A 15,533-nucleotide genomic window follows, 5' to 3' on the forward strand; every position below is an offset into this window, starting at 1 on the left:
TGCTAAGTGAAATAAGCCAGTCACAAAGAGACAAATACTGAGTGATTCCACTTCTGTGAGTTATCTAAAATAGTAAAACTCTTAGAAACAGAATGTATTTGCCAGGGGCTATGGGAGGGGGAAAAGAGGAGTTGTTTAGTGAGTATAGTTTCTGCTTTGCAAAATCAGAACATTCTAGAGATCTGTTGCTTATAGTTGACACTACGTATTGCATGCTTAAAATGGCTAAGATGTTAAATTTTTTTTTTTTTTTTTGAGACGGAGTTTCGCTCTTGTTACCCAGGCTGGAGTGCAATGGCGCGATCTCGGCTCACCGCAACCTCCGCCTCCTGGGTTCAGGCAATTCTCCTGCCTCAGCCTCCTGAGTAGCTGGGGTTACAGGCACGCGCCACCGTGCCCAGCTAGTTTTTTGTATTTTTAGTAGAGACGGGGTTTCACCATGTTGACCAGGATGGTCTCGATCTGTTGACCTCGTGATCCACCCGCCTCGGCCTCCCATTTTTATATGTTTCTTTGCCACAATTTTTTTTAAAAAGATGGGTAAGGTGTGTGATACACAACAATGGATGGTATCTGTTGTCCCTTTTGAGTTTCTGTGGTTGCATTTAGGGTGGAGTTAGTTCAAAGTCAATCTTGCAGCAATAAAGATCTGTTTTGTTGCAGGCATATTTATTTTACAGTCCAGCTACCCAACACATTTCAAATCCCAATAAAATGCAATCAGAAAGTGGCTATTTTTACAGGAAGATTGTGTGTGTGTGTGTATGTGTTTGTATATATATTTATTTATATAAACACACCTATATAAGTATATCTTAAATTATTACCTTTTAATATTTATTTGTAATAAAATATCTGATGACAAAGATAGATTATATATCCAATTGGTGAATAGTATCAAAATTATATTTCTTTCTGGAAGGTTTATGCAACATTTTGAATAAAATATTTTCATTTCAAAAGAATAAATGATCATCAATACTTTTTACCAAACACAATATTTAAATCAAGAAATGTAATCTGGTTACCAAATCAAAGTCCATTTCATCATCTAAAAGGAATTCTAAACTGTCTTCTGAACTTAAACTTTCAGCCAGTCTGTAAAAGAAAAAGAAAATGTCTGATTTGTGAGCCATTTTCTGTCAACAGATTTGCATTCCTTTCTAAATTGTCTTTGGAACCTGACTGTAACATAATTATCTTCAATAGCAGATTTAGCCTTTTAAGGACCTGCTGATTGCAGAAATCAGTGGATCCCATGATTATACAAAAGAAAATTGGATTCAGTCCCACACAAAGCTGACATACACAAGCAATGAGACTACATGGGAGAGCCATACCATTTGGTACCAATTATTTGAGGTAAGTAAGGTAACTTTAATTTTAAAGAAACACATGACAGCCTACATTGCCTCATCCATTTGTTCCTGTTAATGCATTCTTCTTGAGAATCTAAACGTGCTCTACTGCTCAAAATGAAAGCTGTATCACAGTCTTCTGGCTATCCCCAAGTAAGGTCATCCTTCTCTCTTTAAAAGCAGATTTACTTATCAAAATATCTTCTAGTCAGGCTGACAAAATGTTGGTTGGGGTGATGGACAATGAGGTGCCTCCTTAAAGCATAATCATGTGGCTTGGAAAGTGGCTCTGGAAACATTCTTTAAGAAAGATAAATGGAAACGGATTGGAATATCAAAGAAGCAGGGATAGGGAGAATAAGTTGGCTGTTGGTGTGATCTAGGTCATTACACTTTTAGATGAAGGGCAGTGATGATGGCAATGATGAGTAAGTGTGTGGGGAGGAAGGAGAATTTAGAGATATACGGAAGAATGAAATCATGGGAACCAAAAATAGAAAAGGCTCCTGGGGCCATAAGAGAAGAGACAAAGATGATCCAACATATGTGGTCTGGAGCCTGGAACAATGGAGGCAGCCCTCACAGGAAGGAAAATGGCTTATAGATGGGGATAAGAAAAAGATTAATATATGCTTTATTCATGTTGAACTTGAGGGGACAAAATACACTCCTGGAGCTGCCTTTTGAGCAGTTGGAAAGAAGATGCGGGAAAACAGAAAGGGCCATGGACGTAGATGATTTTAGGGAAACATACCCTGAGAAAGCATTTGACGTTACAGGCCACCCTTCTCTGTTAGTGGGTTGAGCAACATCACTTTCTAGTCCCTCTCTTCCCACCTCTGATACTTTTGTGGTCTTTTTGGGCTCCTCGTCTACATAATGTCTGCTACTCCTCAGCCTTCTTCCCTTCTCCTTCTACCCATTCTTCTAGGGAGACCTCATCCCTCTCATGGATTCAACCACTGCTAATACACTAATGACTCTCTTTTTTTTGAGCTCTAGATTTTAATGTCCAACTTCCAACTGGACATCAATAACCCACATGGCTGTCCCATAGGGAGCTAAAACAAACATCCAAGATCACACTTCCTCATGCAGGCCTGCTCCTCTTACAGGGTTCCCAATATTATTGGATGGCAAGACCATGCACCCAGTTGCTACACTAGATATCTGGGAATTATCTGTAACCACTCTGTTCTCCTAACACGTCCCTCAGTCTTTACATAAGCCTTTCAAAGTCCTATCGATGCCACTTCCCTGCTGTCTCTCACAGCCTTTCCTTCTTCATACCCAATGCCATTATCTGATTTAGGCAGTCCAATCTCTCTCTCACCTGAGTTGTGACAATAGGCTCTTAACTGGCCCCTGTACCTCTAGTTTTGTCCTCCGCCATTTCATTCTCTAAAATACTGCCACAACCATCTTTCTAAAGTGCAAATAGGATTGAGTCTCTGCCACACTCTTGCTTAAAACATTCAGTGTCTCCCCAGGGCCCTTGGGACAAAGCACAGGCTGCCTAGATAGCATCACCACCTCCCTGCTCATGGTGCAGTGCCCATGCACTCCTTGAGCCTCTCCCACTTTTACCCAGAATGATAAACCAACCATTTTGAACAGAGCCAAGCTCTGTCATCTCTGCACCAGAAAGCACTTCCTCTTCCAGATCTTGTCTTCACTAACTCCTCCTCCTCTTATAGACTCAGCTTAGAGGCCACCTGCTCTGGAGCACATTCACTGATTCTGCCTTTGCCTTCCCACCCCCTCACCTTTCCTCTGGGTTAACAGTCCTACCTTTGCATGTCTGTGGCACTCTGGGCTTATCCTTCTAATGACATTATCACATTGTATTGCAATCAAGTTGTCTGTCTTCCTAAATGGTAAACCCCTTGAGGGCAGAGATTGTCTTTTATTTACTGTTAGGGCACTCAATAAATATTTGTTGAATGAATGGATGAGACTAGGAGAGGGGTGAGCTTTCTCAGGGAATGAATGTGGTCTCTGCATGTTACTGTGTGCATCTAGATGCAGAAAAGGCATTTGGCAAGATTCAGCACTCATTTGATAAAAACTCTCAGGCAAACTGGAACAGAGAAGAACTTTCTTAACTTGATAGCGCGTCTACAGCTACAAAAATCCTCCAGCTAACATTGTACTTAATAGTAAAAACCTGAATCCTTTCAAGGCTGGGAACAAGGCAAAGTTATCTGCTCCCTCCTCCACTCTTATTCAACATTGGAAATTCTACCCATTGCAATAAGGCAAGAAAAAGGTAAAAGGCATACAGATCAGAAAGGAAGAAATAAAGCCATTCATATGTGCAAATGACAATGGTCTACATAGAAAATTCAAAGGAATCTTTAAAAACAAAACAAAACTCTTGAACTAATAAGTGAGTTCAGTATGGTCAAGGTATTTAAGATATAAAAATACAACAATCAATTGTATTTCTATATATTAGCAATGACTGCAAGGACAACAAAATAAAAAGTATAATACCGTTTATAATTGCTCAAAAAGAAAAGACAGAAAAATATTTTGGTAAAAATCTAACAAAACATGTATAGGATTTGTAAGCTGAAAACCATAGAAAGCTGAAGAAATCAAAGAAGATCTAAACAAATGGAGAGGCAGGCTGTGTTTATGGATTGGAAAATGTAACATAGTAAAGATATAAATTCTTCCCAAATTGATATACAGGTTTGTGTTAGTTTCCTAGGGCTGATGTAACAAACAGCAGCTTAAAGCATCAGCATTTTACTCTCTCACAGTTCTGGAGGCTAGAAGTCAAAAAATCGGGTGTCAGCAGGCCATGTTCTCTCTGAGGGGTCCAGGGAAGAATCTATTAATGCCTTTCTGTTAGCTGCTCATGTTCCCAGCAGTCCTTGGCTTGTATCCGCATCACTTCAATCTCTGTCTCTGTCATCACATGGCATTCTCCCTGTGTTTCTGTGTCTCTTCTCTTCTTTGAAGGACACCAGTCATACTGAATTAAAGGTCTACCCTAATGACCTCATCTTAACTTGATTACACTTGCAAAGCTCTTTTTTTTACAAATAAGGTCATGTTCATAGTACCATGGGTTAGGAATTCAACATATCTTTGTGCGGGACAAAATTCAACCCATAATAAGGCTTAATACAATTCTCATCATAATTCCAGAAGGATTTTTTTGTAGATAAAGATAAGATTTCAACGTGTTCTGATGATTGGTTGTTAGCTAGAATTAAAATAAGCCCCTTTGATAACAACACCCAAATTAGAATTGGCAACATACACCTGGGAGTTAACTGTCCTGTAACAAGACTGTTGCCATTTAACTATGAGTTTTCTTATCCTGTCACTTCTTGTGGGATCAAGAAAATTAGTTCCAAAGAAATGATGTTGCTGTATTATCAGAGATCAGTTACAGACCAATGCTGCTTACTACTATAAATTTCCAGTGGTTTGCTTTGTAAAGAGGCTTAAATTCCCATCCGTGATGCATTTTGGAATGAATGGGTTTGATACCTTGAAAGATCTTGCTCAAAAGGAAGACAAGTCATCAGCTCCCACACAAAGTAAAACATGTGAACCTAATTTTAGCAGTGTTAACAAGGAGGAATTATCCACAAATGACTGCATCAGTAATGCCTATATTATAACATCCTCTCTTCCCTAAGGCATGGGAGCAAGTGGTACATAGTTGTCTGGGAACCAGTTCCACTAATACTATTGTTGTATCTGTCCAGAGATAAGTAGCAGTATGTTACCAGTTTCACTACTTTTGGAGTTTTGGACAACATATCTAAACTGTGATATCTACACTTTTTAATGAGTTAATTTTAAGTGTAATTGCCAGTCTAACTTCGTAAGTGAAATCAAGGTCATACATAATAAAGCTTGCGTATACTAAAGAAAAAAAAGACTAATAGCACAGTAGTCAAGATCATGTGGCAGGACAGCCACACAGATCAATTGTACAGAATAGAGAATCCAGAAATAGGCCCCAACAAATATGCCTAAGTCATTTTTGACAAAGGTGAAAAAGCAATTCAAAGAAAGAAGCCACTTCAACAAAAGGGTGCAGGACCAATTAATAAACACAGGCGAGAAACCACCACCGCCACAATCTAAACCTCACACCTTATGCAACATTAACTCAAAATGGAAAATGGAAAATGGATCTCAAACTTACATGTAAAACTATAAAAAACAATCTCAAAATAAATGTTTAATTACAAAAAAACAGTGATTGCCAAATGCCACAGACATGATGTCTAGAATTCAGAGGGTGCCTAGAATTCACAGCAAAATGTTTGTTTCCCTCAGTGATTGACATGATACTGTGCTGCTGGCCCAGATCCCTTCCTCTGGGCTGGTGTGCTCCTCTCAGGCATCAACATATTTTCTTATGGAAGCTCTCTTGAGGTAGAAAGGGTTGAGAATGAGTGACTTCTGAAATAATGAGTACAAATGAGTGAACAATTAAATGAGGAGGGGTAAAAACAAAAAATACTTTATGATCCTATTGCAGGAATTTTGAATCACATGGTAAAATTGCAAACACACAGGCTAGCAGAATAGCTTAATGAAATATAGCACAGTGGATTCTGAGGAGCAAAGCGCCGAGATGCAGGGGGCAAATAGTTTCTGCAAATAATAGCCGTAGGTACTTAAACAAAAAATGGAGAGAGGCCTGTGAGAGCTCAGGAGTGCACAGAAATGGCACCACTACCTCCGATATTGCTTACAACAGTTATGGGTACATGACATATATGTTGAGGAAAGGCTAAAATTTATTTACTGAAAACCATTCCCAGTTTCCAAGGGAGTTAGTCGAGGATATACTATACTTGGATTTCATTTTCTCTGGGGTGCGTGTAGGGCTTCTGCTTGGCTCTGCTGTTCAGAATGTCCAGGTGAAGTCCATGCCATTGGTGATGGTGGAGTGAAAAGAAATAACATGGAATTAGAAATAAGCCCTTGTGCTTGGTACAAGTTATTCATTTCTCTGCACAGACAACTTCTTTAAAAAAAATTATTATTGGAATGATAATTGCATAGAAAATGGAGGCCACTTATTCTACTGAAACTGAGTTGCAAGCATAAGAATAAACTGAAAGGCACACACTGTTCTACATGCCTCAGGCAGAGATCACAGTTTTGGCTTTTCCCTCCAGAACCCTCACTGTCTATTACTGTATATCACTTACCCCAGTGTAGTGTGTAGTTCTGGTGTACAGAACTATGCACTATTTGTCTTTGTGTACACAGGGTCTTGAAGAGTACCAGAAACATTTATGTCTCTGGTAAATTCATGGTGAATAAAGGAAAGAAGGGGAAAGATGGATGAAGAACCAATCAGATGGGTCCCATCACCATCTTAAATTATTGTCTCAGCTTTTAAGCTGGTACCCTAACACGTACCACTAAAAAGTGTGGTTAAGGGGGATTATTTAAACAGAAACTTCTAGATTTCAAAGACAAGGGAACACTGACACCACCTCCCACTCCCTCTACCTCACCCCTGCCTCCACACCCTACAGGATCTTCCAACAGGCAGAGTAATATGTCTTAAATAACTGGGTCCAAAGTGGCCTCACAACCCAAAAGAATTTACTTTTCCAATCAGCTGGCCAGATGGATGCACAAGGCTTCAGGCTCATACCAGGGGCATTTCTGGACAGGCAACTTGTATTCTAACCTTGATCCCACCACTAAATACATCCCAAGGTTGTTAGCAGGATAAAGGAGCAAAGGAGTGCCCAGGAGTCAGCCCTGATTGGGGGCTGCAAACCTGGATGGATACAGGGCGGGGCAGGTAAAGGAGTGGAATGGACCCAGTAAGGACACAGCAACTGGAGAGATCAGACCCCTCCCATGGGAAAATTCCCAGCTTGACCCCAGACTTCAGATCTTGTGGTTTTCAAGAGAATACAGAAATACAGATTTTTTTTTTAATGACATCTGCTTTTTTAAAAATTTTATTATTATGTTTTTGAGACAGGGTCTCACTCTGTCGCCCAGGCTGGAGTGCAGTGGCACCATCACTGTTCACTGCAGCCTCAACTTGCCAGGCTCAAGTGATTCTCCTACCTCAGCCTACTGAGCAGTTGGGACTACAGGCATGCGCCACCACATCCAGCTAATTTTTGTATTTTTGGCAGAGATGGGGTTTCACCATGCTGCCCAGGCTGGTCTTGAACTCCTGGGCCCAAGTGATCCACCTATCTCAGCCTCCCAGAGTGTTGGGATTGCATGTGTGAGCCACCATGCCTGGCCTACATGTGCTGATTTTTAAACATTGGCCACCAAGCCAAACTACACCAAAACACTGGGGCCAGATAGCACAGCTCAGTGGGCCAAATCTCTGGTTTGAATTTGTGATGCAGAGTGGGAGGAGGAGGGTCATTCCACTTGGAAGGTATGGTGATAGTGAAGGACTTCTCAGAGTTGATGGTGGGTAGGTTAGAGCTACCTCGGCTCTAAATTAATCCTTTTCCCAAGGGTTAATCTCTGAGTTACTGGCCAAAGGCAGTCACTTGGTTGCAAATGGTTAGGTCTTCCGGGCCCTGGGAGTGGGCCTGCCAACAGCAACAGAAGGCAGGACTGTACCAGAGAAACGAGGGGCCCAGCTCAGAGGGACTTCAGGACATGTGCTGGTCAGCCAGGGGATGGCTCAGGGGCCTTCTTCCTCTGATCTCTGTCTATTCTATCCATTCGCATACCTCTTGGCATTTTGTGATGACATGAGAGAGAGAACCAGAACCCCTGGCTGCCAAGATTGAGGGTGGGGTGGACACAGCCCTCTGTTTTCCAGGTTGGCTGTAAGGCCTCCACTTTGAGATGGACACATTCTCAGGTTTTACTTTCGTGAGTCCCAAATCTCCTTTTACCTTGGCCATCTCCAACCTGAGAAGCATCTTCTGAAAGGACGGCTGTCCCCCCAGATTCCTCAAGGATGCCTTCCTTTTTACTTGAATGTAATGATAACTCTAGAAATGGAAAATGAAGAGGAGAGAAAGAGAGAAAGATGGGTGGGGGGGAAACACTTCTGAGAAAGAGAGCTTTGTCTCAGGGTGAAGATAGAGTTATTGTCAAAACTTCCAGGGACAGAAATAGAAGGTGGAGATGTCGTCAACCAACAAATGCAATATGCAGATGGTAAGGACTGGTCCCTGGAAGGAGAATGGGTGAGAACTGACCGGTGGGGTGCTAGGAGGTCTCCATTTTCAACATCTGTCTGTCCTAACTCCTAAAATCCCAAATGTTAGCTATTCAAGCCTCTGGACTGACAGACTTAACTAGATCCTGAATATTCTCTATTTAGATGATGAATTCAGAAGAGCTGAACCCTTTTTTCTTTTTTTCTTTGAAACAGAGTCTTGTTCTGTTACTCAGGCTGGAGTTCACTGGCACCATCACAGCTCACTGCAGCCTTGACCTCCTGGGCTCAATCCACCCTCCCACCTCAGCCTCCTGAGTAGCTGGGATTACAGGTGTATACCAGTATGCCTGGCTAATTTTTGTATTTTTTTTTTGTAGAGATGGGGTTTTACCATGTTGCCCAGGCAGGTCTTCAACTTCTAGGCTCAAGCATTCCGCCTGCCTTGGCTTCCCAAATTGTTAGGATTACAGGCGTTAGCCACCACACCTGGCCCCAGAAGGACTGAATCTTAAGTTGTTGAATGGAAGTACTTCTTGGGTTTTTTCCACCATTTAGCTTTAATCAAATGTTATCCTGTGCTCAACACTTTACACATATGACCTAATTTAATCACACTTGGCACAGTGAGAGAGGTAGGGAACCAAGCAGGAAAACCATTAGCAGTGTGTTGGTAAAGGTTTAGCAACCAACTCTCTTGAAAGCAAACTCCCCCTGATTTATCATTTGCCAATTTCTGTGGTGTAAATGCTCCTATCCCAGAGTAGTGGCATCAGTTCTCAGCTGGGCTCCCCCTGGCTCCCCAGCCCTGCACTGAATCCTGGAAACTCTCCAGGAAGTAAGCTGAGGCAATCCTAGGGCTCACCTCCCTGGTTTTCCCTCTTCAAGGGATCACTCTGCTTTGCTGTTTGATGTCCAATGTCTGAAAATTCCTGCTTCATATGCCGGTTTTTCAGGCAAGAGGATATGTCTGGTCTGGTTACCCCAGTGTTAGTCGAAAGTGCAAATCATTCCCTTTGATTTGTGACCCCACTTTCACTTATTACTTCTCTTTTTTTTTTTTTTTTTTGAGACAGGGTCTTGGTCTGTTGCCCAGGCTGGAGTGCAGTGGTAGGATCATGGCTCTCTGCAACTTCCTCCTTCTGGGCTCAAGCAATCCTCCCACCTCAGCGTCCCTAATGGTAGAACTACAGTTGCGTGCCACCTCACTCAGCTAATTTTTAAATTTTTTGTAGAGACGAGGTCTCACTATGTTGCCCAAGCTGGTCTCAAACTCGTGGCTCAAGCAATCCTCCCTCCTTAGCCTCCCAAAGTGCTGGGATTATAAGTGTGAGCCATTGCACCTGGCTTAAATTCTTATATATATGTAATGGGACCCATATCTGGTCCATTGAGCTGACCTAATGCCAGTACATGACTGTTTCGATTACTGAGACTCCATGATATTAAATAAAAGTTTAAAGGATTTGTAATTCTCCTCCCATTACCTTCCTAATTCAAAAGTATTTGTTTATCTTTCTAGATGAACCTTCGGATTATTGTGCAAAGTTCTCTCCACCCAAGACCCAATTCCCTGACACATTTTTGGCAACATTTTAATTATAATTCCATGAAGTTTATACATTAGTTTTAGGAAATTTGGCAACTTTATAATATCAGACTATCTGAAAACATGACATAGTTTCTATTTCTCAAAGCTACAGGTCACACACATTAAGGTTATTGTTGTTTTCTTAGATTTAATTTCCTTGTATGTTTCCTTCCTTCCTTCCTTCCTTCCTTCCTTCCTTCCTTCCTTCCTTCCTTCCTTCCTTCCTTCCTTCCTTCCTTTCCTTCCTTGCCTCCCTCCCTTCCTCCCTTCTTCCCTTCCTCTTTCTTTTGCTTTCTTCTTTCCTTCTTTTATTGAGATAGGTTGTTTTCTTAGATTTAATATCCTTGTTTTCTTTTCTCTTCCCTCCCCTCCTCTCCTCTCTCCTCCCTTCCCGTCTGTTTCCATTTTCTTAGATTTAATTTCCTTGTTTTCTCGCCCTACCTTACCCTGCCTTGTCCTGCCTTGTCTTCCTTCTTTCTTCACCTTCCTTCCTTCCTACCTTCCTTCCTTTTTTCCCTCCCTCCCTCCTTCCTTCCTTCCCTCCTTCTCTCCTTTCTTCCCTCCTTCTCTCCTTTCTTTCCTTCCTTCCTTCTTTTTTCCTCTCTCTTTCCTTCTTTCTTTCTCTCTCTCTCTCTTTCTTTCTTTCTTTCTTTCTTTCTTTCTTTCTTTCTTTCTTTCTTTCTTTCTTTCTTTTTTTCTTTCGTTCTTCCTTCCTTTCTTTCTTCTTTCTTTCCAGGGTCTCACTCCTGTCACCCAGGCTGGAATGTAGTGTTGTACACATGACTCACTGCAACCTCAACTTCCTGGGTTCAGGTGATCCTCTCACCTCAGCCTCCTAATGTTTTTGTTTGTTTGTTTGTTTTGTTTTTGTTTCATTTTTGTTTTGTTTTTTTTTTTTTGTAGAGAAAGAGTTTTGCTATGTTGTCCAGGCTGCTCCCAAACTCCTAGGCTCAAGTGATCTGACTGCCTTGGCCTCCCAGAATGCTGGAATTACAGAAATGAACCACCATGTCCCACCTTCTTGTGTATTTTCTAATTAATAAAGTTGGTTTACTTAGATTAATATGTTAGGTTTAAAAAAACGTAAATGACAGCCAAGGCGGGGGGGATCAGCCAAGCCAGGCAGATCAAGAGACTGAGGCCAGCCTGGCCAACATGATGAAACTCCATCTCTACTAAAAATACAAAAATTAGCTGGGTGTGGTGGTGTGCACCTGTAATCCCAGCTACTTGGAAGGCTGAGGCACAAGAATCGCTTGAACCTGGGAGGTAGAGGTTGCAGTGAGCTGAAACTAAAGTCATCACACTCCAGTTCTGGGTGACAGAGTGAGACTCCGTCTCAGAAAAAAACAAAACAAAACACATAAATGACTTTGTGTCTGTTTAAAGAATGCTTTAATAAAATCAAACAGTCTCTCAGGTTTTTAGAGGGGATTCCTAGACATGCTACCATATCAGTTGCAAATAATGTATTTTCTTTTTCCCCATGCATATATTTTTATTGCTTTATGCTACACTTCGGATATTTGACCCTCCAAATCTCATGTTGGAATTTGATCCCCAATGTCAGAGGTGGGGCTTAGTGAAAGATGCTTAGGTCGGGGGGTAGACCCCTTGTGAATGGCTTGGTGCAATCCTGATAGCAATGAGTGAGTTCTTGCTCTCTTAGTTCCCACAAAGCTCCTTGTTGAAAGAGCCGGGCACCTGCTCCGCTCCCATTTGCTTCTCCTCACACCATGTGGTCTCTGCACACGTTTCCCTTCTGCCATGAGTGGAAGCAGCCTGAAGCCCCTGCCAGAAATAATGCTGGCACCACACTTCTTGTACAGCCAGCAGAACTGTGAACCAAATAAACCTCGTTTCTTTATAAATTGCCCAGCCTTAAGTGTTCCTCTATAGCAACACAAGTGGACAAAGAGACTTTATATCTGAATAGCCCAAGTTTCTAAATTAAGGATATACAATAACAGAGATTGTGAAAATCTTTGTTTAGGTTCTGCTTTTTAAAAACTCTATTTAAATAAATAACAAGTAAACACAGACGCAGATTATTTTAGACTTAAGGATATTTACTTCATGAAAGTTAAGAATAAGTAACTTACCTGTTAATATTTTGGGATGGATGACATTTGCTTTACTTTTTGACGCCTGTGCTATTTTTAGTGCTTGCTGGATTTGCCAATGTCTTGGAGACAATTGCAGCAGAAAAATACCATATTTCATGTACTTCTTGAGGAGGAATTCTGTTATTGCTATTTCACTACTCAAAAGAAAAAAAGATATGATTAGGTATATCTATGTGAAAGCATGTTCATGAAAAAGAATTTTTACAAAATTATTTCTCTTGATTATGTACTTGAATTAATAATTTAATTATCAAAAAGGATAAATATGGCCATAAAATATGGGCTTCAGTGAAATATGAAGTGGGATGAAAGAAAACTCTAGGAATGTTCTTTAAATAAAACATGTCCAAGGATATGCACATAGAATTGACATGAAGTTTTACCCGACTTATTTATTATTTCTGTGGGAAACACTGTATTAAGTTTTAGACATAGGGAGAAAATAGAAGGTGGCAAAAGGGCCGGATGCAGTGGCTCATGCCTGTAATCCCAGCAGTTTGGGAGGCCAAGGTGGGCGGATCACCTGAGATCAGGAGTTCAAGACCAGCCTGGCCAACATGGTGAAACCCCATCTCTACTAAAAATACAAAAAATTGGCCGGGCACCATGGCTCATGCTTGTAATCCCAGCACTTTGGGAGGCTGAAGCAGGTGGATCACTGGAGGTCAGAAGTTCAAGACCAGCCTGGACACATGGTAAAATCCCATCTCTACTAATAATACAAAAATTAGCTAGGCATGGTGGTGGGCACCTGAAATCCAAGCTGCTGGGGAGGCTGAGGCAGGAGAATTGCTTAAACCCAGAAGGCGGAAGTTGCAGTGAGCTGAGATCACACCACTGTACTCCAGGCTGGGCAACAGAGCGAGACTCTGTATCAAAAAAAAAAAAAAAAAAAAAGGAGAAGGTAGCAAAAGATGGTACGTTTGTAAGGAGAAGAAAGAAATTAACATTTAATGAGCATCTACTACTATAGGCAGGACACACTACAGACACAAGCTTATCCTCGGGCCAGCACTTTAAAATAGGTATTATTATTATTCTTATCTTGGAAAGGAGATGTAAATGGTAGAACCAGTACTCAAGCCTAGGTCTGTCTGACTCAGATGCCCAAGCTCTTGCCAATACTGAGTGACTTGTACCAAAAGCTTTTGCCCAGCTTCACATTGCGTGACAGTATTATGTTACAAAGTGGAAAAGAGGGATGTTAAAATAACAAAAGAAGGCCCACTTGAAAGGGAGCTCCCAATCATTTATCTTTCAGAGACTTCGTTACTCATACCCTCTCCAATACTCTTATCAAGAGTACTTCATATCAATGTTCTCACCTTTTTTTTTTTTTTTTTTTGAGATGGAATCTTGCTCTGTCACCAGGTGCCAGGCTGGAGTGTGATGGCACAATCTCGGCTCACTGCAACCTGTGCCTCCTGGGTTCAAGCAATTCTCCTGCCTCAGCCTCCCAAGTAGCTGGGACCACAGGCTCACGCCACCACACCCAGCTATTTTTTTGTATTTTTTAGTAGAGACGGGGTTTCACCATGTTGGCCAGGATGGTCTTGATCTCTTGACCTCACGATCTGCCCACCTTGGCCTCCCAAAGTGCTGGGACTGTAGGCGTGAGCCACCGAGCCCGGCCATTCTCAGCTTTAATACTTCTGTCAGAGCCTTCCTTCAGTCCTGATGTGAGAGTGATTTTCAAGGGTCAGTAAATCACTGCCTCACGCATCACCAGTTGGAAGAATTGATGGGAGCCTTTCATTCTACCACTGCCTTGGTTTTAGATTAAAATCCTCCTGGATATGCTACAAAGAACACTGGGTGACAATTGGGCTGGAATGATACAGCTTCCAAGCAAAAGCTTCAGAAGATGCTCCCCTTCCCGTTCCAACACTACCTATAGGGGAGGACTCCTGAGGCCATCTCGAGCCCATAAAGAGAGAAGAGCACCTGCTACCCTCACTTCACTGCAAGCTTGTTTTTCACGATCTCCTGCACCTTTCTAGGAAGATGTGACACATAAACGATCAAAAGTTCTCTTCGGCAAGGCTGTTTGGAGCATTTAACTCGGTGGCTATTGTGCATAAATGCAGTGCTTTGCACAAAAATAGAGGCTGCTACTCTAGCTCTAGAAATATTCTACAAATTGATAGAATCTGCTAATTGCATTAGGGGGTGAAAGAGAGAAGGAAATTCTCCATCTTGACGCACTGTCAGCTTTAGGCTCCTAAAACAGAAGAGCCTGCTGTAGCCAGAATGTGAAACACACATTCTGTTAGTGCAGTTGGTTTCAGAGAAACCACCATTCAGTTCATTTGCTTCATTTCAGATTAGCTTGTCTGAAGGATCTAAGAAGCCTAGGGCTTAGATCTAGAGGAGAGAGAGGTAATCATAAAGTTCTCAAAAAGGAAAAGTAAGTTTTAGCATTGACCTGATACCAGCACTACAGTGTCTTCTGAATCATGAAATTACTGTCCAAAAATGATGACAGAAGGAAGCTTCTTTAGTTACTTAATATTAGTTAGGCTGGGCGTGGTGGCTCGCACCGGTAATCCCAGCACTTTGGGAGGCCAAGGTGGGTGGATCTCCTGAGGCCAGGAGTTCGAGACTAGCCTGGCTAACATGGTGAAACCCCGTTTCTACTAAAAATACAAACAATTAGACGGGTGTGGTGATGCACACCTGTAATTCCAGCTACTCAGGAGTCTGAGACGGGAGAATTGCTTGAACCCGGGAGGCAGAAGTTGCAGTGAGTCAAGATTGTGCCATTGCACTCCACCTTGGGCAACAAGAGCGAAACTCCATCTCAAAAAAAAATTGTTCAAGTGAGTTTCCTTGACCATAGAAGGAAACATCCAAGTTTGAAAAAGAGTGGCAGATGGTACAACTTTATCTCAACTCCTGCTCCAATACGTTTTTCTCTTTATAGATCTTAGGTTTTTATTTTTATTTATTTTTACTAGAGATGAGGTCCACTGTGTTGCTCGGACTTCACTTGAACTCCTGGGCTCAAGCTATCCTCCCGCCTCAGCTTCCAAAGGAGCTGAGAGGTGAGCAGTGCGCCCAGCAGATCTTAGTTTATAATAGCAATGCTAGCTTCTACAAAGTGTTAAGTATAAATATAAAAAATACTACCCATGATGATTGTAGAACGAATCCCAATTTCAGAGATGTTAAAATGTGGGGGGAAAACATGTCTCAGAATGAATGAAAAAGTATAATCAGACTAAACCAAAAATATCAAAAGAGAATAAATGAATGAATGAAGAAGGGCACTTAGACAATCATTTATTGTTTATTCCTAACATTGTTTTGCTTCA

The 15,533-nt window shown here is 41.6% G+C and overlaps 1 protein-coding gene across 6 annotated transcripts in view; it reads right to left on the reverse strand.

Moving 5' to 3' along the window:
- CCDC38 (coiled-coil domain containing 38) overlaps positions 1-15,533 on the reverse strand; it is a 59,950-nt gene that overhangs the window by 15,258 nt on the left and 29,159 nt on the right. For 4 of the 6 annotated variants that reach the window (XR_004728974.3, XM_017976302.4, XM_035257345.3 and 1 more), the window contains 4 exons: positions 12,196-12,353; positions 8,234-8,332; positions 6,191-6,239; positions 1,029-1,098 (listed from right to left, as the gene is read on the reverse strand). Coding sequence is in view for 5 of the 6 variants with exons in the window: in XM_017976302.4 (XP_017831791.2) it covers positions 1,029-1,098; positions 6,191-6,239; positions 8,234-8,332; positions 12,196-12,353 (376 nt within the window). In the remaining variant the exon portion in view is untranslated. The remainder of the gene's footprint in view (positions 1-1,028; positions 1,099-6,190; positions 6,240-8,233; positions 8,333-12,195; positions 12,354-15,533) is intronic. The other 2 variants (XM_078338090.1, XM_035257346.3) reach the window with 1 other exon arrangement.

The sequence above is a fragment of the Callithrix jacchus genome, chromosome 9, assembly GCF_049354715.1.
Source record: "Callithrix jacchus isolate 240 chromosome 9, calJac240_pri, whole genome shotgun sequence".
Classification (NCBI taxonomy): Eukaryota; Metazoa; Chordata; class Mammalia; order Primates; family Cebidae; genus Callithrix; species Callithrix jacchus.